Source organism: Capsella rubella, unplaced genomic scaffold, assembly GCF_000375325.1.
Source record: "Capsella rubella cultivar Monte Gargano unplaced genomic scaffold, Caprub1_0 scaffold_4, whole genome shotgun sequence".
NCBI classification, from domain to species: domain Eukaryota; kingdom Viridiplantae; phylum Streptophyta; class Magnoliopsida; order Brassicales; family Brassicaceae; genus Capsella; species Capsella rubella.
This window is the reverse complement of record NW_006238920.1, coordinates 6,178,634-6,200,768: the sequence shown is the minus strand read 5'-3', so window position 1 is coordinate 6,200,768 and position 22,135 is coordinate 6,178,634. Positions and strand designations below refer to the sequence as shown.

At 34.1% G+C, this 22,135-nt stretch overlaps 6 protein-coding genes across 9 annotated transcripts; 2 read left to right on the top strand and 4 right to left on the bottom strand.

The window, feature by feature from the left end:
• Positions 1–373: 373 nt before the first annotated feature.
• LOC17888940 lies at positions 374–1,277 on the bottom strand. The gene has a single exon (XM_006294954.2). It carries the CDS (start codon positions 1,145–1,147, stop codon positions 545–547), a length of 603 nt encoding a protein of 200 aa, XP_006295016.1. The 5' UTR covers positions 1,148–1,277; the 3' UTR covers positions 374–544.
• Positions 1,278–5,874: 4,597 nt separating this feature from the next.
• Positions 5,875–7,447, bottom strand: LOC17887916 (arogenate dehydratase 3, chloroplastic). The gene has a single exon (XM_006295842.2). It carries the CDS (start codon positions 7,241–7,243, stop codon positions 5,993–5,995), a length of 1,251 nt encoding a protein of 416 aa, XP_006295904.1. The 5' UTR covers positions 7,244–7,447; the 3' UTR covers positions 5,875–5,992.
• A 1,004-nt stretch (positions 7,448–8,451) lies between these two features.
• Positions 8,452–12,757, bottom strand: LOC17889152 (nucleobase-ascorbate transporter 12). Its single transcript, XM_006293394.2, has 10 exons — positions 11,973–12,757; positions 11,658–11,755; positions 11,397–11,570; positions 10,809–10,909; positions 10,518–10,653; positions 10,331–10,381; positions 9,862–10,149; positions 9,499–9,733; positions 9,029–9,315; positions 8,452–8,946 (listed from the first exon to the last, which is right to left on the bottom strand). The coding sequence occupies exons 1-10, from the start codon at positions 12,523–12,525 to the stop codon at positions 8,725–8,727; spliced, it is 2,145 nt and encodes a 714-aa protein (XP_006293456.1). The 5' UTR covers positions 12,526–12,757; the 3' UTR covers positions 8,452–8,724.
• A 1,512-nt stretch (positions 12,758–14,269) lies between these two features.
• On the bottom strand, positions 14,270–14,908 carry LOC17888798. The gene has a single exon (XM_006295878.2). It carries the CDS (start codon positions 14,906–14,908, stop codon positions 14,270–14,272), a length of 639 nt encoding a protein of 212 aa, XP_006295940.2.
• Positions 14,909–17,626: 2,718 nt separating this feature from the next.
• On the top strand, positions 17,627–20,249 carry LOC17889060 (RNA-binding protein 48). The gene is made up of 8 exons (XM_006294896.2): positions 17,627–17,953; positions 18,055–18,138; positions 18,228–18,308; positions 18,781–18,920; positions 19,498–19,579; positions 19,671–19,734; positions 19,840–19,902; positions 20,007–20,249. Exons 1-8 carry the CDS (start codon positions 17,892–17,894, stop codon positions 20,100–20,102), a joined length of 672 nt encoding a protein of 223 aa, XP_006294958.1. The 5' UTR covers positions 17,627–17,891; the 3' UTR covers positions 20,103–20,249.
• A 153-nt stretch (positions 20,250–20,402) lies between these two features.
• Positions 20,403–22,073, top strand: LOC17889287 (pentatricopeptide repeat-containing protein At2g27800, mitochondrial). 4 transcript variants are annotated; one of them, XM_023784227.1, is made up of 4 exons: positions 20,403–20,601; positions 20,711–20,793; positions 20,928–21,455; positions 21,570–22,073. In XM_023784227.1, exons 1-4 carry the CDS (start codon positions 20,447–20,449, stop codon positions 22,007–22,009), a joined length of 1,206 nt encoding a protein of 401 aa, XP_023639995.1. In that variant the 5' UTR covers positions 20,403–20,446; the 3' UTR covers positions 22,010–22,073. The 4 variants fall into 4 exon arrangements, with proteins under 4 accessions (XP_023639995.1, XP_023639994.1, XP_006294242.1 ...); XM_023784226.1 differs by having other exon boundaries at positions 20,735–20,793; positions 20,928–22,073; XM_006294180.2 differs by having other exon boundaries at positions 20,934–22,073.
• Positions 22,074–22,135: the final 62 nt, after the last annotated feature.

The window sequence follows — 22,135 nt, the reverse complement described above, 5'->3', positions numbered from 1 at the left end:
TTTTGCAAATTAACCCTTAAAAATTAAGATATTTGCATAGTTATCTTATAAAAAAGAGGATTAAAACAAACCATTTTCTTAAAGCTAATAAGAGAAGAAGAGCAACACGGCAATGAATTGGTTTCTTCGATGGATCACAAATTCACAAATGTCTGAGTTTAGGGATAAGGTTGGCTAAAGTCGTTATTACACAAACATAAAAAAGCAAAGTTCTGTTATTAGATGTCCGAAACCAAAAGTATCTTTTATTACATGTCCGAAACCAAAAGTATCTCTTATTACTTTTTTTTTTTTGCTTTTTTTTTTGTCTTCTCTATTATTACAATTATACAAACAAATAATAATAAAATAACAATCATCTTGGCGTATATAATTAAATAAAAATAACATTATATATGTACCACTAAATCATTATGATTATTAGATTTATATATACAGATTTTTTTACCAAATTAAAATATGTTTCTTCCTAAAATAAATAGAAGTTGTAACAAATTTGGAAGGAAAAAAAAAACAATAATAATCCAAAATGTATTAAAAACTTCTAGAAACCGATAAATTTGAGCCAATGAAAACTAGTTTTAGCCGCTTTCTCAGCTTCCTTAGAACAAGACTCCGACGAAGAACCACCGCCGCCGCCGTTATTTTTCCGGCCACATAAGAAAAAGTTTCTTGATCCAAGCGATATCAGTTTCTCATCTCTTCCAATACTCTCAAGACTAAACTGAGAGTAATGAAGATCAAACCTTAACGGTTCAGATTCCGGTAAAAAAGGCCGGCGAGCTTCTTTAACATACTGCCTTATCGCGGCGTCGATTAAGTCACTCACGGTGGATTCCGGCGAGATGATAATCTGCACAGCTCCTAAACTCCCTTGAACCGTCACGTTTAGCAAAAGTTTCGTCAGACGCGGCGGGAACGACGACGCCGTATCCGGTTTTCCGGTGAAGCTTTTATCACCGCCGGCGGAGGCGGAGGAGAATAGCTCCGGTAACGTCTTGGGTCTACGAAGTAGCTCACCTGGATTAGATAACGGCGTTGAACCTCTACCGTGAAACGACATCGCTTTATCCGATAACAGCTTTCGACTCCGGTGATGATGAGACTTTTCTGTTTCCGGCGTTGCTTTCTTGTTACCGTTCTTCATGTTTTTCCGACGCCGGTCACCGGAAGAAGAAGCTTAACATAAGTTTTTTAAAAAGAGTGGCAGAAGTGTAAATAGTGGAGGGATGGTGAGGGTATATGGGAATGTGAGAAAGGTTAGTGTAGAAGGAGAGAAGTATTTATAGTGTTGTTGAGATGTGAAGATAATGAAATAAGAAATTTCTTGGAAATTTCTCAGTTTGAGGTGTGAAGGGGAACCGGCTATAGCAGGTGAACCGGAGATGCAATGATTGTGTGTAAGTTTGGTATTGAGTACAGGTTCAACCGGTGGCTTAGTATTATTGTTATTATCCATATGTTGTAGAAACCAATTTGGACTATGTTTTTGATTGGAGTGGAAGTGGACTATTATTTTTAAATTTTATAAAGTTCATTTTCTTATGTTAAAATTGAATTATGACAAATAAGGTCATTATATTTTGTTGATTTAAATTTATATTCATGCACATGGTTGGTTATTTTAGTTAGTTTATAGTATAAAATCGAAATGAATTTTGAAGATATACTCCAGTTTAATTTTTTTTATGAAATAGGATGTTAGAAGGAACGTTTTGTTTACGTTATGATTTGTACATTATATATGTTATGTGCTTATTATTATTATTATTATTATTACTATTACTATTATTATTATTATTATATGTATTTTTAAGAAAACTTTTTAAAACAGTTACATAATTAAAATTAGATAAAATTCGATTTATACTTATGTATCTTAAACAAAATTAAGTAAAGAAACGTAAAATTAAGAGTTGTTCTCTCGTTCCGTCGTAAAATTTAGATCAAAACTCGATAAAATCTTTTATTATTGGAATCAAATCCATTTTCAATCTATTATATAAATTTAATTTATGCATTTCAAAATTGGTTTTTTCTTTCTAAAAGTATATAACTAGTATTTGAGTTACACAACGTAAGATAGTCATATAAGACATAAAAGATATAGATCATGAAGAAAAACAAAATCTTTGGGTCAAATTGTAGTCCAATGGTAATTTGTAAGCTAGGTCTTGAGTATATTGCCATATTGGTAATACACAACCGACCCTTATGTACTAAATGAGCTTTGTTCGGATCCAAAGATTGACAAAGAGATATTAAGAGCTAAACTAGGGATTAGGTCATACAAGACAAGTCCCATACATACTTAACCAAGTTGAAGAAGATGTGTAGTAAATAATTGTAAAATAAAACATGGTTGTAATAAAAGACCAAAACACACGTGCCAGGCAGGAGGAACAGAAAGCGAAGATGGACCCGAACGCCGACATAACTGAACGATGCTGGAAGACGTGACCAATCTCATCCTCTTCACACCCAACTTGCTTCGTGATTGTGATTAGTAGTAGTACCCTCTCAATAATTGTAGTGATCACATCGTAGTTTTAAGCCTACAATTCTCTTTTTAATGATTATCAAATCAAAGGATTCAAGAATATATACTACTAATAATTGCAACTAAACTTAGACTAATCAATTATATCATTGATACAACAACAACATATACCATTACGTAAGTGAACCTCATATGGCTAAATAAATGATTATTCATTGTTGGGGCATATCATTACGTAAGTGCAACCCTCTCATGTCTATACAAGATTATTATATGATCCAACCTTATATGTGAGGTTTAACGAAATAACTAATTTCTAAACTGATTAAAATAGGAGTGCACCTAATTATTAATGTGTTTCTCTGGTAAATGTATAATATAATTATTGTTGATGCTTCACATGTGACATGGCCTAATTATATTTTTATCTTATCTACTTGTTTTCTGCAACATAGAACCATACAAAATGCATAATGCCGGACGAACCATTGTTTTCTATGTTTTTTTTTTTTCCAACAATCTTTATTAAAGACTAAACAGCGGTTCAGAACATACTTTGCGAATCGAAAAAATATTCTAAAATAAACATTATAAATAGATGGAAATAAATAAGAAAAATTGATTGAGTGTGATTATGTATCATGTCTAAAATAATAATAAGAAGAATATTCCTTAAGGAAAATGATAAATAGAAACTTGGCTATGTGTACAAGTTTTGATAGATAGCCTTCCACACGATTCAACACCAATTTGCATTTGAATAATGATACAAATGTTTTTGGTTGTTTGTTTAGGGGATGTTGCCTCCCCCGGATGATGATGATAGCTAACTCAAAAACTTGCATTGTTGTCAGAAGTTTATATACATTAATGGATGGTGCTTTGTTACAACAATCACATGAAAGGTTTGTTTATGTATGGTATTGGTAAGTATGGTCAGCTGTATGATATGTATGTCTTCTAGCTAGCTACACGCTCTCAAGCATATCTCTGATGAAATATACTAATCTACTTAGAAGTCAACATTAATCAATCAGTCACAAAGTAAGACCATATTCTCATATCAAACATCATCTTTCATCACTCTTGAGATAATCCCAATATTACTTGAGATTTTTCACTTTAAACTTTTACCTCATAAACCACAGAAAAACACCATAACTAATGAATGTATTTGTTATATGAGATCAAATTCGTCTAAGTATAGGTTCAAGTGATTCTATCTACACGAATAATGAGTCATTTCGCTAGGATCAACAATTAATTAATGAAGTTAACTACATTCGTTAATATTACGTGTATATGAAGAACAATGTAAACGACATAAACTTTCAAATTCTTATATTTTTGAAAAATAGTAAAAAAAAAACAAAAAAGCTTCTCTCTAGAAACCCTTCTCTCTACAATTTATAAGAGAACTCTTTTCTTCTGTTTCCCTTTTGGTTCCTCTCGTCGTCGTCTCTTTCTCCTACAGCAAGGTTGTCGTTCAGTTTTGGCTGGTTTTGTGGTGGTTCCTGTAAGGTTTTGGCAGTAACAAACATTTCCCAAAACGTATTAAATAAAATCTGTCTAAACCCAAGACCGAGTCATATGGTTGAATTCTCAATTACCTTTGTAAGAGCACTGATATGAATGCCATAGAATAAACTACATAAATTTACTCTATGAGATGTAGTTCATCGTGGAAAAATAAAATAAAGAGTTCTTGCGCTAGAAAGTGAAAGGGATTAAATTAAAAAGAATAAGAAAATGACTGTTTTTATTATTTTTGTTAATTAATTTATAGGGATATAAATGCGCCGTTTCTAAAAATTTATAAAAATTAAAAGAAAAATAAATCATATATTTTTATGATGACATGGCGCTCGAGCTTCTCCTTTTGTATTTCTTATTTCATAGTTGACAAAACGTGAGGTTAACTATTTGCACTTTTGTAAATTACAAATGAAATTGTAATGTCTCTAAACTACTTTCAAATAGTAAATAAAGTTTTCATCTTTAAAATTAATAACATGAACCAAATCAGACTATTTCCTCATTTCTCTATGAATATATAGTTTCATCTTACTAGCTTTTTGTCATTTTCGCACAAGATAGTTATATAACTATAATTCAAGTAATAAAACAAAATTAAATTACAATTTCTAATATCTTAATTGACTAACATATTAATCTACTGTACACATTCTACACCACACGTTTATATACTATAACAATGACAACAAAATTAATTCTAATAGTTATTACTTTATTGAGATTTTTTTTAATTTGGTAAGTTATTCAAAATAAACCATTTTAAAATTTGATAGAATCATTATAACTAATAATTTTTAAGAATTTATTACAAGGAAATTAACAATTATAATACCTTGAAAGAGAACACTAAATTTGTGTGATATAGTAAAAATATTAGAACTGAACCAAACAAAAATCAATACACACATACATGATGATCATTTTTATGTAATTATTAATTTATAATTACAAGGAGTTCTTAAACAAATTATTATCTTATTAAGTTATCAAGTTGTGCTCACAATAGCATTTTTCCAACTTGGAACATGAAGAAATTACTAATTTATAGAGGTTTTAGTTTCACTATATATAGAGATAATTTTTTTTCTCTCTCTGACATTCGTTTGAAAGAATAGATGAGACGATTTTGTGTTTTTGAAATACATATTTAAATTTTTTAAGGATATTAATATTCGTTTAAAAAAAATTTGAAATCTATGTCATGATTATAATCTTCTTTTTCAAAAAATTACAATTAATGTCATGATTGTAGTCTTCTTTTTCAAAAACTTTACAATCTATGTCATGATTTATATTCATATCGAAACAATTTTACAATTAATTCTCTCTAATATCTATATAATCAAACACAATAAAAATATATTAATATAAATTATAAACTAGAAATGTCAATATAATGTTCCATAATTAATAATATAATCTAAATCTAAGTGAGCATGAAACTTCATCTAATAAGCATCAAAATTTAAAATTTGTATGTATAAGATTTAATTGGGGTTGTAATTATTTTATTAATTTGGGCCATAACTGCCCATTTCATTTTAATATATAACAAGCCCATTATATATTTCTTCATTCTATATAGGTTACTTAGGCTACAAGCCTACAAGGTATGTAGATACGTTGTCCCGCCCTTTCCTCCACCTGTGTTTGTCCCTCTCCAAATTGGGCCTTTGCAGCTTACCCATCAAAACAATACATTTCTCAACAATGTAATAATTTTCTGTTCTTGGGGTTATGTTCAAACGTGGAGAAAGTTTAATTATTGATATGTGAGTTAATAATATAAATTGTAAATATCTTTATTGGTCAAATAGAGAACAGAAAAAAACACACACAAAAGATTGTCACTAGAGAACTAAATAATTTATTTTTCTTCAAAACAAGTTTATAACTTTCAATTTCCAATTTACATTACCAATTGAATCATCACTTTGGTTTCGATTAATACTAATGTCACAATGAAAATGTAGACGATGACGACGACGATGATGGTGACCAAGAAGTCATATCCATAGGATAACTCCCTAAAACACGTAAGAACGATGTAAACTCCTGAACCTCAGCTAGAGCGTTCTGAGCTCGCGGCTCGGCCATCGAAGCCTCGAAATCGATATAAAACATGTACTCGAAATGCTTAGCCGTGCCAACGTTGGCCTCGTCGACTAGCCTAATGGGAACGTTATGGTTTGGTCTAGACTCGATCTTGGTCAAGCTAATGTTCCTAAACGCAAACGCCGAGAGGACTTTAAATAAAACGCACGTGCCTTTCTCGTGCGCGAACACTATACTCGTTTTAAACGGCCGATCAGTTCTCGGTATGATCGGTTCACGCGCTAACATCACGAAGCGCGTGACGTTACTCGCGTCGTCTTGGATCCCGTCTTCCAAAATCTCCAACCCGTAGATCTCCGCCGCGCGTGCGCTGGCGATCGCGGCCGTGTCGCGGATGTTATTCGCGGCGATGAACTCCGCGGCGCCGGCTGTATCGTCGACGGCTTCACGCGCGACGTTGAGACCGAGTTTAGTTAACGTGTGTTCGCACTGAGCGAGTCCTTGAGGGTGAGAGATAACGCGAGTGAGAAACTCTTTCCGTACGCCGGGAAGAGCTAAGAGACAGTGATGAACCGGAAACTGAACTTCTCCGACGATATGAAGACGGTGACGGAGGAGAAGATCGTAGTTCCGATGAATCGAACCGCCGAGAGAGTTTTCAACAGGTAAAACAGCTCGATCGGCGATCCAAAGCTCAACCGCTTGAAACGCGACTTCGAATTGATCGCAAGGAATCGCTTGACAGTTAGGGTAAGCTTTACCAGCGGCGGCTTCGGAGTAAGCACCGGGAACACCTTGATAAGCGACTCTGAGATTAGATCCGTGCATCGGAGCTGGAGATAGATCTGTAATACTAAGAGGCTTCTTCTTCGATTGAATCTTACTGTTGTCATTATTGTCATCGAATGGTACTAGATTCAAATCGGAGAAACCAGCGGCGGAGTTGTTGTAACCGTTGACGGCGGGGATTAGGGATTCGGATTGTTGTTGTGAATTGACTTTACTGGAGAGAATAGCGCAGGAGCTTTGCCAATCGGAGATGCTTGAATTAATGGTGAAAGAGTCAGATCTCTTAGCGGAATGTATGAAGAAGCGTCGTCGAGGAGTTGTAACCGTCGCCGGAGTATGGGAAGAAGGTAAGAGAGTTCTCATTTTTTTGGTTTGAAGAGAAGGAAGAAGAAGACGAAGTGGTTAGAGAAGAAGAGAGTGTTGTTGTTATAGGAGAAGAGAAGACGAGCGTGGAGTGTTCTTGTGCCTCTCACCATACTTTACCTACCACCACCATATGCTTTTGTATTTCTTCTTTATTTTATTTTGGTTTTATGTAAAAAAGTAATGGTGGGGAAACTAGGATAAGCACAAAGCCATGTTATTGTCTTTTCTTAATGCTAATTTTTTTTATATGAAATAATAAAAATAAAATAAATTGGAGTAGCTTTACATGCTGAAATGAATCTTTTGAATGTTATTATGAATTTGTGTGTGTCGTACTTTAAAATCTTGGATTAGATTCGTAAAAAAAAACAAAGAAAGGTGATTTTGGCGAAAGAATATGCTGTAATTATTTTGGAGAGATGAATTAATACGGAAATATTTGAACGTAAACTTTCTAAATTTGTTTGATAGTATGCAAAAAAAATATTATTAGTAGCTTAATATTTTCTCCAAAGGTCTAAGAATGAATATTTCAATATCGGTATGAGTTGTTAACAACGTTGTAAAATATTAGATTGATCTTATAGATAATAAACTAATAATCTCGCGAAAGAATATGCTGTAATTAGTCCGCGTCGATAAATATACCAAGATATACGAATGTAATTTAAAACTTGTAAATTTTATCTAGATATTCTGAACATTATAAAATAAGAGAAGATTAATCTCTCCTAACTATGAATTGTTTAATTCTCATTTTTACATCATTTTTATATGAATTAAATGAAATCATCTTTAAATTTTTCCAAACAATATGACTTAAAGCACGAAACATATTTTATCCAAACTTGTAATCTATCCATTTGGTTTCGTAATTTTTAAGGTGTTATTATTACTACATTTGGATTCAAATCTTGTATTATAAATTTTAAACCATATAAAAAAAAAAGGACGTGTATGAACTATATAGGATAACTAAAGTATTTTGTCATATTATTATTCAACTCAAATTGTATTTGTTTTAATTATCCAATTTATTTATGTTATACATATAAAAATAGTAAAGGAAAAGGTTAGATCTCATCCATCTACTTTTGTTTTCTACTATTTTTAGGTACCAAACTCTTTCCAATAATTGAATTTTTTTTATACCATATCCTATCTCTCTACTCTCTAGGCTTCCTTTTAAACTTGACATGGACAAATATACTGAGAAAAAAAATGAATAAAACTCTCATAGTTACAAAAGCATTTGATCATAATCTATATAACTTACAACAACATCATCATTTTTCTCTGTTTCAACCAAAAAAAGAAACTCTCCAATAGACAAACTTGCGACCCAAGGCAAAAGCTTCACTGTGTTATAAAATTGAGAGACTGACTAATCAAAAGAACAGAGAAAAAGAAGAAAGAAAAAAAAAGAGAAGGGATCTCTCTCATCTGACATATTTACCACTTCTGTTGTTGTTTTTATCTCAAATGCCAACCCATTTGACCCATCTGAAAAACCTCCCCACTCTAAACGGCAGCTCATAGTCTTTAGCAAGAGCTGGTTCTCTCGTTGCTGTTTCGCTATCCGACCAAACGTAAACTCCGCGTTCTTGCTTGCTCCCCGGGACTGTGTTGTCCAAAATCACAGCTATGATGAACGCAATCACCATGTTCATTGATAAGAGCGTGTTCATCACATAGTTCAACTACAAACAATCACACAAGAAGTTATAAACAATGAAGGTTCTGTGAAAGTGGAAGCGAACATGAGGGGAAAGCGTAACATACCCCTTTATATTGGCTTTTGAAAGGCCCATGAGACGAGACAATGTAAGGTTGGTAATAACTTGGAACAGAGAGGTTCGAGTTTGGAGATATGCCATACTGCTGGAAGTAAGCTGGGACAGAGAGAGAAAAGAACAACGCTAACCCAATAATTATAATATTCCGCGAGCTTCCAGCTTCACTGTAGCGTAAGTTGGAAAGACCTAAAGCCGTAAACATTGCCCACATAAAGCAAAGAAGAGAAGCAACCATGACTTGCGGAATTGATGCAAGAAACCCTCCAACCTTACCTGAGGATTTCAAAAATTATTTTAGTCAAAGAGAGTAAAAAAGTTGGACCTGTTGAACAGTTGAGCTAACTTTCAGATACATTTATTGATGTATAATAGTATAGTTACTTGTATTTGCTAAAGAGGTCATGTTTGAAAATAAAATAGAAAATTTGAAACTTACGGATACTAGTAACTACTTACCAACCAGGGAAAATATAACCAAAACACATGCTCCTAACTCAACGACTCTGCGGCTTCCCATTTTGGTCACAGCAATTGTGTGAACGTTTTCCGTTAGAGTGGTTGAGCCAGTACCCGTACCCCAAAGACCAGCTAAGACACTTGTGAAACCTTCGAGACCGATTGCCCGACTCACAACACCTCGAGTTGGAGGTCTCGATGCTACTAATAGAGAAGACGCATGGTACGAGCCAACCTGCCCATAAAATAAAAAATTACCACATATGCATATACCATATCATAAACAGATAAGTAAAAATGCGACATTTGGACTCCTAAACATAAAATTTGGTGGTGGAATTTAAGTTGATAGAAAGCGCTAACCGAGTCTACTGAAGCAATTATAGAGACCACACACATAACAAAAGCCATTTTCCAGCTGAATATTGGCACACCCCATTGCAAGGGGTAAGGAAACCTAAACCAAGGGGCGGAACTCAGTGCATGAGAAGTATCAACCCGACAATACTTCATTCTGGTCATGTATTTTCTGCAGCGGCTTGAAACAACATTTGAGACAGGAACGTCTGGGTCACAACCTTTGTAAGTGTAAGCTCCTGTTTCAGTTAAAAGGAATGCAGCTGCCCAAGTAATTGCAAGACTCAATGGAACCTGTCAGTAAGAAGCTAAGAAAGTCAGTCAAAATCACATGTAGACTTGACGAGTGGGAAGTGGCAGATGAGATGACTACCACATTATTTAAGTTGATTCAATTGCGGTAAAGGTAACTAGAGTACTTCCCTTTTCTATCTATCATAAGAGATAAGGAAAAAGCAGACATGGATTTACTTACCGCATAAATAAGGAAAATACGATGGCTTAAAACAGAGATTTTCCGGAGGTACTGCAACAAAAATTGTAAAATATCAAATTGTGTTACATGAACATAACTTCAATAAGAAAAGCAAAATTTGAAATTAGCATCCAAAGAAACTTCATTTGCATGGAGGATGCGTAAATGTAAACTTCACTAAACTTACAAGAGCAAAGATGATCACAAGTAGGATCTGCACTACACCAATCTCAAGACATTTACCAACAAGTGGAAAACCATAGCTGTAAAACGAGAGTCCAACAGCAGCAATCGTTGGAGCAACAACTACTGGATTGACCAACCTATATAGAAAGTCAAAACATTATGAAAACAAGTAAATACAACCCCAGAAGAAGCCACAACCACCATGCATAGATAAACACCAAACTGGAAATAATAACTAATGCTTTATTTATATCTGAAAGGTGTCAGCTTTGGACAACAGAGAAATTTGTACCTCAAAATCAGCGACATTAGACCACTGTATCCGAGCACTGCTTGAAAAGCTGAACCGATTATGATTGCACCTTGCAGCTCTCTCATGATATGCTTGAAGTTCTACCGTATTTAACCAAAAAAAAACAATACTTGATGTCACATTCTTTATACAAGACAATCTAATTCTCACTAAAGAAAACAAAACAAACCAGAACTAATTCACAAATTATCAGTTGCATTGAGTACATCAATATTATAGACAAACTCATAAGCATAATGACATATCCCAAAAGTAGGAAAATATGATCGACTGGTGCCTAATGCAGAATTCTTCCTAATAAAGATTCATTATTCCAGGCTAAGTTAACTATGCCATAAAAATCGAAGGAGAGCTCCAACGGTCTATTTGCATGAGTTTTACACTAGCAACCAAAACAAATTGTCAAACCTAAAGAGCAGTATATGATTCCACTAAAACTTTACGGGGCCACAATCTGAATAACAGTTACATTCGGATGGCAAGACAGTATCCTTAAAAGGAACCAAAAAAATTGACATCTTAAGTTAGACACAAACAGCAAAAGAGGTTTTTGGTTTTCTAACTTACATTATTTCCATTCAAACCTTGAAACTCTGGTGAGTTAATGATAGCCAAAGCTGGAGCCAGAAAAACAAAGGAAGGACCTTGAATCAAAGGAAGCCTCGACCCAAACGAAGTATGCAACAATGTAGTGATCCCACAGACAAAAAGCACAGTCGAAACAACATTTGCAATGTCCTCCTATAAACCAAAAACAGATGGTCAAAAAGATGAAAAATTGCAATCCACATAGATCAAAGTGGAGGGTCCAAAAGAATCACAACTTACGTGCGAACCTCCCATTGCAGGAACAATAACAAGTGGAACCAGAATCAATGAGCCTAGCATTGAAAGGTAATGCTGCAAACCATAGAACCCAATTGGAACTGAAACACACAAAACAATCATTAGCCAAACCACAATATAAACAATAAAGTAAGAAACTTTAAAAGATCCACAAAAATTCTGAGTCACTATCTGACATCAAACAATTGAATTAAGAATATAAATTTCCCAAATGGAATCTACCTATATAAATATATATATTAATTCCCAATTATATAAAGTCACAATCGCAAATTAACCAAATATATAAAATCTCACCAAGTCCAGGAGTATCTCTGAGACCATACTTCATATGCAAATTCCTAGCCACTAAATCATCATCCATACTCTGAGGCAAAACCTCAACTGTCTCTTCAATACGACCCGGTCTTCTAACCGGGTCGCCTGACCCATTAGCTCCATTTGATCTTGCAACAACCCCATCAGAATCTCTTCTCCTCTTAACCGGCTGATCCTTAACCGGAACAGAAACAGAACCGGGAGGTGGTTGCGGTGGCGCTGTTGTTGTTGCTGTTGGAGGTGGTGGCGGTGGCTTCTCTCTCTTATCCTTATCAGTCTCACCGTTAGCTACGGCGGAGGCAGGAGGAGGACGGAGCCTAGCTTGACCAGCTTCAAGATCCGGTTGGGTCTCTTGTTGTCTAGCTCTAACAGGTAATGAGAGCTGACCGGAATCAGTGGCGGTAGTCTCGCCGGAGAATTTAGGACGGAATCCGGTTTTTTTAGCCCAGGAAGACGGCGGCATTGCGGCTGATTCAGGAGCTGGTGGCCATTGACCCGGTTTGGATCCGGGTTTCGGGTCGGAGCTTGACATTTCCTTAGTGGGTGTTATTTTCTCAGGATTGCATAGTGAAAGGATGAAACTTTATCTTCCTTTAGATCCACCCAAAAAAACAATCTCCTCTCGCCGGAGAAGACGAGTGAAGAAACAAAACGACAAAAAAAATGAAAAATTGGGAATTAGGGTTTTCTTCAAATCACCAGAAGAGAGAGTACAGTTGTGTGTGTGTGTGTGTGAGAGAGAGAGAGAGAGAGAGTGATGAGAAGTTCTATGGAGGAAGTAAGTAACAGTGAATGTGAAATAAATCTAATTTTTTTATTTTTTTTGTTGGTTGATAATAAAATCTAATCTAACATAAGATTTAACATCTCAACTATTTTTTTTTTTTAATTTGTGTTATAAAAAATTACATATGTCTGACATAACCGTGTGATGTCATAAATCTATTGTGTTAAGATGAAGGAGTAGGAGTTAACCGAACCAAACCAAACTAAACCGAACTTCAACCGACCCAAACCAGACTCAATCTTACACTCAAACCATTTGATTGTGTTTCTTCAACCCAAATGGTTCGGCCCGAACACAAACCAAACCAAACTAACTTTGGTTGAGTATGGTTAATGTTCTAATAAAACCGAATAAACTAAACCGAACCGAATCCGAATCAAACCTGAACTTAAACCGAAATGCCGCGAGAGTATACTGTCTTTTTCTGTCGTCATAAAACCCAAATTGTATTGTATACTGATTTAATACAAATGCATGTAGATTAGAAAAATTTTAGATAACAAATATTTTTAGGCATGAATTTGAGAATATATATATACTTGTATAGTATATAAGAACTGAATCATTATTCTATTTTATTTATTTATTCAAGAAAACTAACTAAATACTTAAGAAAATTTTGATAAAATACTGAAAACTTATTAAGAATTAGAGTCAAAAGCCGTTAAGATCAAAATACATTAATATACTATAATTGTCGTAAAAAACTTTGAAGAAAAAAATAACCAATAGAAATATTTATATCCTTAAGAATTTATTTTCTTATCTCATATATACGAAGAACTTATGCAACATAGTTAAAAAAAAACTTTTTGTCAATTTAAAATCGTATTGGCTTAAAATGTACAATTGTAAATTCATATTTTATTGTAAATGCGTGTGGATTAGAAAAAGTTTAGGTAACAAATATTTTTAGGCATGAGTTTGAGAATATATAAACTAAATCATTATTTTATTTTTATTTATTTATTCAAGAAAACTAACTAGATACTTAATAAAAATTTGATAAAATATTAAAATATATTAAGAATTAGAGTCAAAAGTGGTGAAGATCATAATACATTCTAATTGTCGTAAAAATTTGAAGAAAAAAAACTCAATAGAAATATTTATATTCTCAAAAAATTATTTTTCTTATCTCAAATATACGAAGAACTTATGTAACAAATTTAAATATTAATTTTTGTCAATTTTAAATTGTATTGGCTTAAAATGCACAATTGTGAATTCATATTTTATTGAACTTTAAGAAATTACTTTATAAAACAACCAAATCTTAGAATAGAAAAGCAAATAAACATTACAATTGTCTACGCAAATATATTCATAGTAATAATATATGTGATGAAATGCTAGAAGAAGGCAATTTTTCATTTGTTGATTACATAATAAATAAGTTGAGAAAGATAATAAGGAAATAAAATCATATAAAAGCCCTTCTTTTAAGATTACAAGATGTTTCTTATTCCACTACAACTTATTACATCCTCTATTTTGATCTTTTAAGACTCGTCGTGAGCTTACAATATCTGTTTTTATTTCTTGCACGAAGTCTCCGAGCTTTTTCTTCGATGTTCTCACTCTTGTAGTGAGATAACATATGTGCAGCAAATTTTTGAGAAGTGTCAAACACATTATTGCACTTAGGACATGTATATGGACCATATTTCTTAGACGATATACTATGCGTACGACCATCATATTGATCATCATCACTTTTCTCATCTTCATCAGAATCAACATAATAAGTAATTTTTGGTTTGAGAATTTTCTTCATAAATCGACTATCTTGAGGAATATGATTACCTTTTGATGGCATGGAAACCATATCTGAATGACGAAGATCATCAAAATCTTGGTGTGGATAAACAACACTAAGAGGTGTAGGACTCAAAACTTCACGCTGACTATCGAGAAAATTAGGAGGATGAGATACATAATTCCGATTGATTTTTGAATCCATGGAACGTTTGACACATTCAGTGTCATATTGGAACTGTGTATTGGTAGGAATAATAGTAGTATACCTATTTGTGATGGTTTGGTTGAAAGGAACTTGAGTAAGATGAGGTGACAAAGAGGAATGTGAATTTTCGGCACCAGAAACAGAATCAAAGTTTCCCCTCATCAAATAATGAAAAGGAGGTGAAGAGGCATTTGAATTTTGAGGATAAGAAAAAGAAAGGGGGGAAGCAAACAAAATTTCATGGTTCATACGATTAAATGTAGATTGAACCATTTGGGAGTTGTGTAACATTTCATGATGGTTTATGGAATCATCACTGTAAATATTGAACATATTTGGATTGGAAAACATGTTTAATCTTTTAGTGTCTCTTACACCATTTGCCTATGTATCCCTTTATATGATTTTCAAGTAATAAAAAGGGTAATAAGTTGAATTCAAAGTCAATAGATTTTATTATGTAGTTAATTTCAGATTTGGTGTGTTATTCATGACTATGACTAACTTATTTTGGCACATTATTTATTTTTGTTGACTTAGTTAGTTATATTTTAATATTATGGTTTGAATAGTACATTATTTCCTTTTAAATTATAAGATACTTTTTTTTAATGTTGAATATTATTATTCTAAGAATTTTAGTATAAGAATTATTAAGTCATTGTCAGAACTTGAGTCGAGCTGATAAAGGTAAAAAAGAGAATGGAACTTGAGCTATTGGTTCATCCCAAAAGACGTTTCCAGCGTTCAACTTAGAGTTGGAAGAGTTGGATTAGGAGTTTAAACCTTTTTAAAAAAATTTACACATAAAAAACTCATATTTTACCATTATAAAATCGAATGATAGTATACGAGTTAGGATAATGGATAAAGATAAATTATAAATTCAAATAGGATAGAGACTCCATATATAGTTGACAAGAAAATCAAAACCCTAACAAATTCCATCTCGTTATTAGAGTTGGAATACGATTTTAATTTGAACGTAATAATACCTCTCATAAATACACAATATAAGGAATCATGAGTACCATATTAATTAGGTAGTACGTATATATATTCACCATGAAGGAGAAGAGCGAAACGATACATGAATCATAGCGAGTGTTCTAATGATTCTGCACATTCTTGTGGTTATGCATGCATGCGACTATTTGATTTTTAACAAATGGCTAGCTAATGATTCTATATAATGTTTTGGCATGGCAGCTAGGAAGCAAATACTTTACGTCATCATGCATACACATACTCATGATCATGTCGTCTCTTGGAACTCTAGATCACCAAGATATATATTTGGGTATGGAAGCTCTTTTATTTCTACATCGATCAATGCAGTTTGTATGGGTTCCTCAGGTTCGATCGGGTTTCTTCTTCGTCGAATGCGTGAGTCATATCTTTGGACTTGTTCTGGTCGTGTTTCTCCTCTATCTCATGCTCACTTTGTGTGAAGAGAGTACTCTCTTCTGTGTGGTTCATATATTGCCTTATTTGACGTCTATCTCTGTATAGCCAAGGAGGATCGAGATAACGAAAGTAGGTAGTGGCGAAGCTAGGATTTATGTTTATGGGGGTCAAAATGTAAAAATAATAATTATAGGGGTCAAAAAAAAAAAAAAAATTAATTATAGGGGTCAATCTCTTTATTGTACTAGGGTTAATTTTAAAATTATAACTAAAAATTAACTAAATTTCAAAGTTTCATGGGTGTCATTTGACCACCATGACTCATAGGGCTTTCTTATATATATATGATATCATGTTTAAGGTTTTCTCTTCTTTGCAGACACATGACATGATGCATTTGATTTGAGTTCATCATACAGGAAATGTGTTAAAGTAGGAAAATTTCAGATATTATCTACTTAATTAAATAAGCGAAAACCAAATAATTTTATTTATTTATTTTTACTTTACATGATAATAACTTTCGAAAACCTAAATATTTATTTCAAGTACAATAATTGTTGGAATAAATGTCAATTAAACTCTAAACTTACTGGCTATTTAAACCTTGAACTCTGCCTACGGCCATGTAGTTTTGCTTGACTTTCATTATCAACACCAAATTTTGTTGACCAAGCCAAATAACACATTTGGTAAAGTGATTAATTGGAGCAATTAAACCTCATTTAACATTCGTTAAACTATCTGTTAGCTACTAAACAAAACGTTTTGTCTGAGAAACAAAAGATATAATATCCTCAAATCAAAATATACAACCCTAAAACACAAAATCGATTTCCCAAATTCGAGTTTCTTCAACACGATTTAAGCTGGAATTCTTCTGCTTCACACCTTCTACTCTTCACGATTTTGTGATATGAGTTGCAATTCAAGCTAATGGAGTGGTGAGAACAGAGGACGCGGGTGCCACGGTTTCCCGTCGAAGTGTCATTGCGGCTTAGATGTTGCTATCTATACATCGAGCTCAATTCAGAACTCATGAAGACCTTACTTTTGTTGTCCAACTAGAGGAGATGTAAGTCATGCATTATGAATTTGTGTTGTTCTGGTTATGTTGATAAAAAAATTTGAATTGTACTTGTTAAAATTTAGGGTTATTTGGGGATATTTTTATAATCTTTTGATTCACAGACAAAACGCTTCGTTTAATAGCTAACAGATGGTTTAATGGATGTTAAATGGGTTCAGTTGATCCGATTGATCATTTTATGAAATGTGTTATTTGGTTTGATAAACAAAATTGTTTAGACTGGTAATCAAACAAAATTACATAATTTACCAGTTCATGGTTTAATTGATATTTTTCCAAATAATTGTTGGTTAACTTGGGTTATTACTTTTTCGCATTCTGGTAAGCCGACGTCGTTTTCTATGTTCTAGGGGACGACATCATTACGGTCTTACCTTTTTTCCTCCTCTGCTTCGATTTCGTTTCTCTGTTTTTGAATATCTGAAATTAGGGTTTTGGGATTTCGAAATTTTTAGACTTGGTGATCAATTTTGTGAAATCAAAGTTTTTTTTTTTTGGTTTTAATGTGAAATGTGAAATCAAAGTTCCAACCTTTTCAATCTCCTTGCCTGATTAGTGTAAAGAACAGAGACCGTTTCATTCAATTTAGTCTCGAATTGATTTTGTAATAGTTTCTTCGATTAAGGACTGAATCGTGTACCTCTCAGAATGGTTCGATACAAAGATGAGTCCCCAGCTGTTAGGGTTTATACAGTTTGCGATGAATCAAGGTGAAATTTTTACTTTTTAAAACCAATCTGTTTTCTTTCTTCTTGCTTTATCTGCTTCAATTTATTGAAAGTTTGAACCTTTTTTGTTGGGTTTTTTCCAGATACTTGATAGTACGTAATGTCCCAGCTTTGGGTTGTGGTGATGATCTCATGAGATTGTTCATGACTTATGGAGACGTTGAAGAGTGAGTAGTGCTCTTCTTGCCTCTTTATGTGTTTTATCCCAAGGTTTCTTATGGACTATGACTTGGTTTGTGTTTTTTGATTCGTGTAGATGTAAACCTATGGATGCAGAAGACTGTGAGGAGTTCACTGATGTCTACTGGATCAAGTTTCGTCTCATTACTAATGCAAGGTTTTTGATTTCTTCTTTTGGCATCACTGAGAGATTACTATTTGGAAATTTATTGATTAAGGAACTCTAAGTAATTTTTGGTGAAAACTCATCACTGTTTTGTCTTAGTGATCATAGGATTTTTATGTTTTTTCTTGTCTTTGTGTGGCTTCATAGTGTAATGCTATCTTGATTACTGCAGCTGAATCTGTTGAATTGAACTGCGTGAGTCGTTTTGGTGTGATGTTTTTATCTAATGTTCTGCTACTTGTGATTTGGGAATGAACAATTTTTTTGGCTTAGATAGGTTTATGTTTGGTAGGTTTTCAAAGATAGAGAGGCCTAAGAAGGTTTATGATATCTGAATTTTAGTTTTGTTGGCTAATACTATCGAATTTTTATCTGCATAATTCGTTTCTTGTTATACGTTCGTCTATTTTTTGGTTCCAAAGGGAAGAATTTTGTTTGATTAAGAAATGGTTATGTTTGATAGATTTGCAAAGAGGAAGTTGGATGAATCAACTTTTTTGGGAAATCGGCTCCAAATTTCGTATTCTCCTGAATTCGAGAGCCTCAGTGACACGAAGGATAAGTTAGAAACCAGGAGGAGAGAAGTGCTCGCTAGACTGAACCGTAAGCTTTCTATGTCCATGTCAACTAATCTTACTGTCAATTTAAACCTACTTGGAACAACGATCATTGGAGATATTGGATAGAAATTGTGTCTCCTCTGTAGATTATGAACTTACAAAACTCGCAACTAAGAATCACTCTTTTCCAAGTGGCATTAGAGGTTTCATTGTACATAGCTGATCCAGCAAGACATAGGTTGAATTTATTACTGTATATGGGGATTATATTTATGAAATGTTTAAGTTTAGGTTGAAACTGATTGGTTCTTCTTTTCTAGATTCGTCATTTAAGATTTTTACTAGTCCTGCTGATCTAGTGACAAATTTCAAAATCAACACCTATAGGCTGAACCTTAGTTCATTGGTTCTACTGTTACAGAGACAACGTTTAAGCTGTTCAAATCAAACTTCAATCATCACATGTTGCAAAAGCTAACCTCAAGTGTATTTTATAGCATTGTAAAGTGTTTGGGGTTAAAAATACATGGACGGGGTTGATATCAAATGAACAATATAAACTGTTAAACGATTTCCTGCGTGACATCACAAGTTAAATATGGTTTTTATCTTGTTAACAGCCCAGAGAGAAAAGAGCACCTCCCAAGTTGCAAAATTAGCTGGACCGGCTTTGACCCAAACAGACGATTTCTCCCCACAAAGGTTAAAAAAAAAAAGATGGTTTATTTGGTCAATTTTATGTATCGATGAACACAACGAGTTAGTGCATGAGACTGCTTCTTTTTTTCATTAGGAGAGTGATGGAGTACCAATTCCATAGACGAAACGCTCCTATTCCACGAGTTTCTTCTAACCAGGTCTGTGCTTTGTGTTTTTGTATCCTGCTCACTTGAACAATTGTGTCAAAAAAACTTGGAGATATCTGTCATCTTTTACTGATACGGGTTGTATCGAATATGTAGGAGTATTTTGCGTCCTCTTCAATGAATCAAACAGTTAAAACTGTTAGGGAGAAACTCAACAAGGTAAAAGAACCTATGAAGTTTGTATTTTACAACTACAGGTTAAACTCTTCAATTTTTTTGACTCGAGACTAAAACATATCGTCGATGCTACATTTTGTAAACAGATTGAAGAAAGTGGTAACCAAAAGAGGTTACAACCGAGCAGCCAAACACAACCTGACCTCAAGAGAACACGAATCGATAACCGAAGAAGAATCTAACTCAAGTTTTGTTGTTGTCGTATCTGTTTCTAAAACTCAGCCAATTTTGAAAACAGAGTATTCTTGTGTAACTTACTTTGGTCTTGATAGTGTTCTAGCAAAACAAATTGTGAATATTGCAAGTTTCAAGTGAAACTAAATCATCAAGCCATCTAAACCAAAATTGTACCAAAGTAATTAGTCTTCAAAACCAAGGCTATAATTGGTAATCCTCTCTCGAATTTGCCTCCTAATTCCGGTTTAATTTATACGGTTTATTCGAACCGGTTTATCAAGTTCCTACGGCAGGGTTTCCGAAGGTTTTGTAGAAGCAATAGAAGAAGGAAGAAGCAGCGGAGAGGGAAATGGCTTCGAGGTCTACTACGTCAATGAGATCCATCTTCAGAAACGCTACTTCACGAAGACTGATCTCAACCAGAGCTAAACCTTCCGTCCCAAACCCTAATTTCACTTCCCCACGCTTCAACACTTCTTCACGAACCGAAGGTTCTGTTCCCAGGTGAATCCGATGTCTTCCGATGTGAATCTGCTTTTTTTTGGTATCTGTTGTTGATTTTAGTGATGCCCTTGATTGAAATTTTTGATTTTGATTTTTGAATCTGATAAAGGTTTCTTCGGCGACCATTTCACAGCCTCGTTGCTGCTGCTTGCCCTGTTTCGAAACTCTTCTCCGATGTCACCTCCTATGAAGGTAATAATACTAAAACCTGCTTTGGATTTGGTGAGGTACTTGCGTTTCTCTGTATCTGTGATTATTTCGTTGAAATGGTTTCATCAGCTGTGCAAAATGTATTCTAATTGGGAGCTTTATTCTTGGAATCAAAGTGTTAGGTCGGTCATCATCTGTGTCTATGTATATACAATACTCAACTTCGGCTCCAACACGTTCACTTCGAAGGAGAATCAGTAATAGAAAGAAAATGAGTATGAAGCCAGTTCTTAATGAATCAAAGTTTCAAGAAACGATTTCGAAGCTTCCACCAAGATTCACCCCTGAAGAACTAGCCGATGCTATAACTCTTGAAGAAGACCCGTTTCTGTGTTTCCATCTCTTTAATTGGGCATCGCAGCAGCCGAGATTCAAGCATGAGAATTGCTCTTACCACATCGCGATTAGGAAGCTGGGAGCTGCAAAGATGTACAAAGAAATGGATGATATTGTGAACCAGGTACTCTCGGTTCGTCACATTGGCAACGAGAATCTATACAATTCGATCATCTTCTATTTCACGAAAGCGGGGAAGTTGATCCGCTCGGTGAATATATTCAGACACATGGTGACTAGCAAGAACCTTGAATGTAGACCAACGATTAGAACATATCATATTCTCTTCAAAGCCTTGTTGGGCCGAGGTAACAATTCTTACACAAGTCATATGTACATGGAGACGGTGAGATCTTTGTTTCGACAAATGGTAGATAGCGGGATTGAACCTGACGTATTCGCTTTGAACTGTTTGGTTAAAGGTTACGTGCTCTCGCTTCACGTCAATGATGCTCTTAGGATATTTCACCAGATGAGTGTGGTTTACAACTGCCAGCCGAACTCGTTTACTTATGATTATCTAATACATGGGTTATGTGCACAAGGTAGGACTATAAATGGTAGAGAACTGTTTAATGAGATGAAAGGAAAAGGATTTGTTCCAAATGGGAAATCTTATAACTCTCTGGTAAATGCTCTTTCGCTTAGCGGTGAGATCGATGATGCAGTGAAGTGTTTGTGGGAGATGATTGAGAATGGTCGTTTGGTTGATTTTATTACGTATAAAACACTTGTCGATGAGAGTTGTAGGAATGGGAAGTACGATGAAGCAACAAGACTGTTGGAGATGTTGCAGGAGAAAAAGCTAGTGGATAGAGATTCGTATGAGAAGCTTGTGAATGTTCTTCACAAGGATATGTAGAAGATGTACAGAATTGTGTTTTTTAGTTGATATCAAATGAACCTTAACCTCTTTATCTGTTCAATTTCAAATTTATTGCTTCAGAACCAATTTAATTACCAAAACCATCCAAACCAAAATTGTACT

Coding starts and splice junctions, on each gene's coding strand:
- LOC17888798 (XM_006295878.2), bottom strand. CDS start 14,908: ATGAGGGGAAACTTTGATTCTGTTTCTGGTGCCGAAAATTCACATTCC.
- LOC17887916 (XM_006295842.2), bottom strand. CDS start 7,243: ATGAGAACTCTCTTACCTTCTTCCCATACTCCGGCGACGGTTACAACT.
- LOC17889287 (XM_023784225.1), top strand. CDS start 20,447: ATGGCTTCGAGGTCTACTACGTCAATGAGATCCATCTTCAGAAACGCT. Junction 20,602..20,710: donor ACCGAAGGTTCTGTTCCCAG/GTGAATCCGATG, acceptor AATCTGATAAAG/GTTTCTTCGGCGACCATTTC. Junction 20,794..20,927: donor CGATGTCACCTCCTATGAAG/GTAATAATACTA, acceptor TTGGAATCAAAG/TGTTAGGTCGGTCATCATCT.
- LOC17889152 (XM_006293394.2), bottom strand. CDS start 12,525: ATGTCAAGCTCCGACCCGAAACCCGGATCCAAACCGGGTCAATGGCCA. Junction 11,756..11,972: donor CAGAGATACTCCTGGACTTG/GTGAGATTTTAT, acceptor TGTGTGTTTCAG/TTCCAATTGGGTTCTATGGT. Junction 11,571..11,657: donor CTGCAATGGGAGGTTCGCAC/GTAAGTTGTGAT, acceptor TTTGGTTTATAG/GAGGACATTGCAAATGTTGT.
- LOC17888940 (XM_006294954.2), bottom strand. CDS start 1,147: ATGAAGAACGGTAACAAGAAAGCAACGCCGGAAACAGAAAAGTCTCAT.
- LOC17889060 (XM_006294896.2), top strand. CDS start 17,892: ATGGTTCGATACAAAGATGAGTCCCCAGCTGTTAGGGTTTATACAGTT. Junction 17,954..18,054: donor ACAGTTTGCGATGAATCAAG/GTGAAATTTTTA, acceptor GGTTTTTTCCAG/ATACTTGATAGTACGTAATG. Junction 18,139..18,227: donor ACTTATGGAGACGTTGAAGA/GTGAGTAGTGCT, acceptor TGATTCGTGTAG/ATGTAAACCTATGGATGCAG.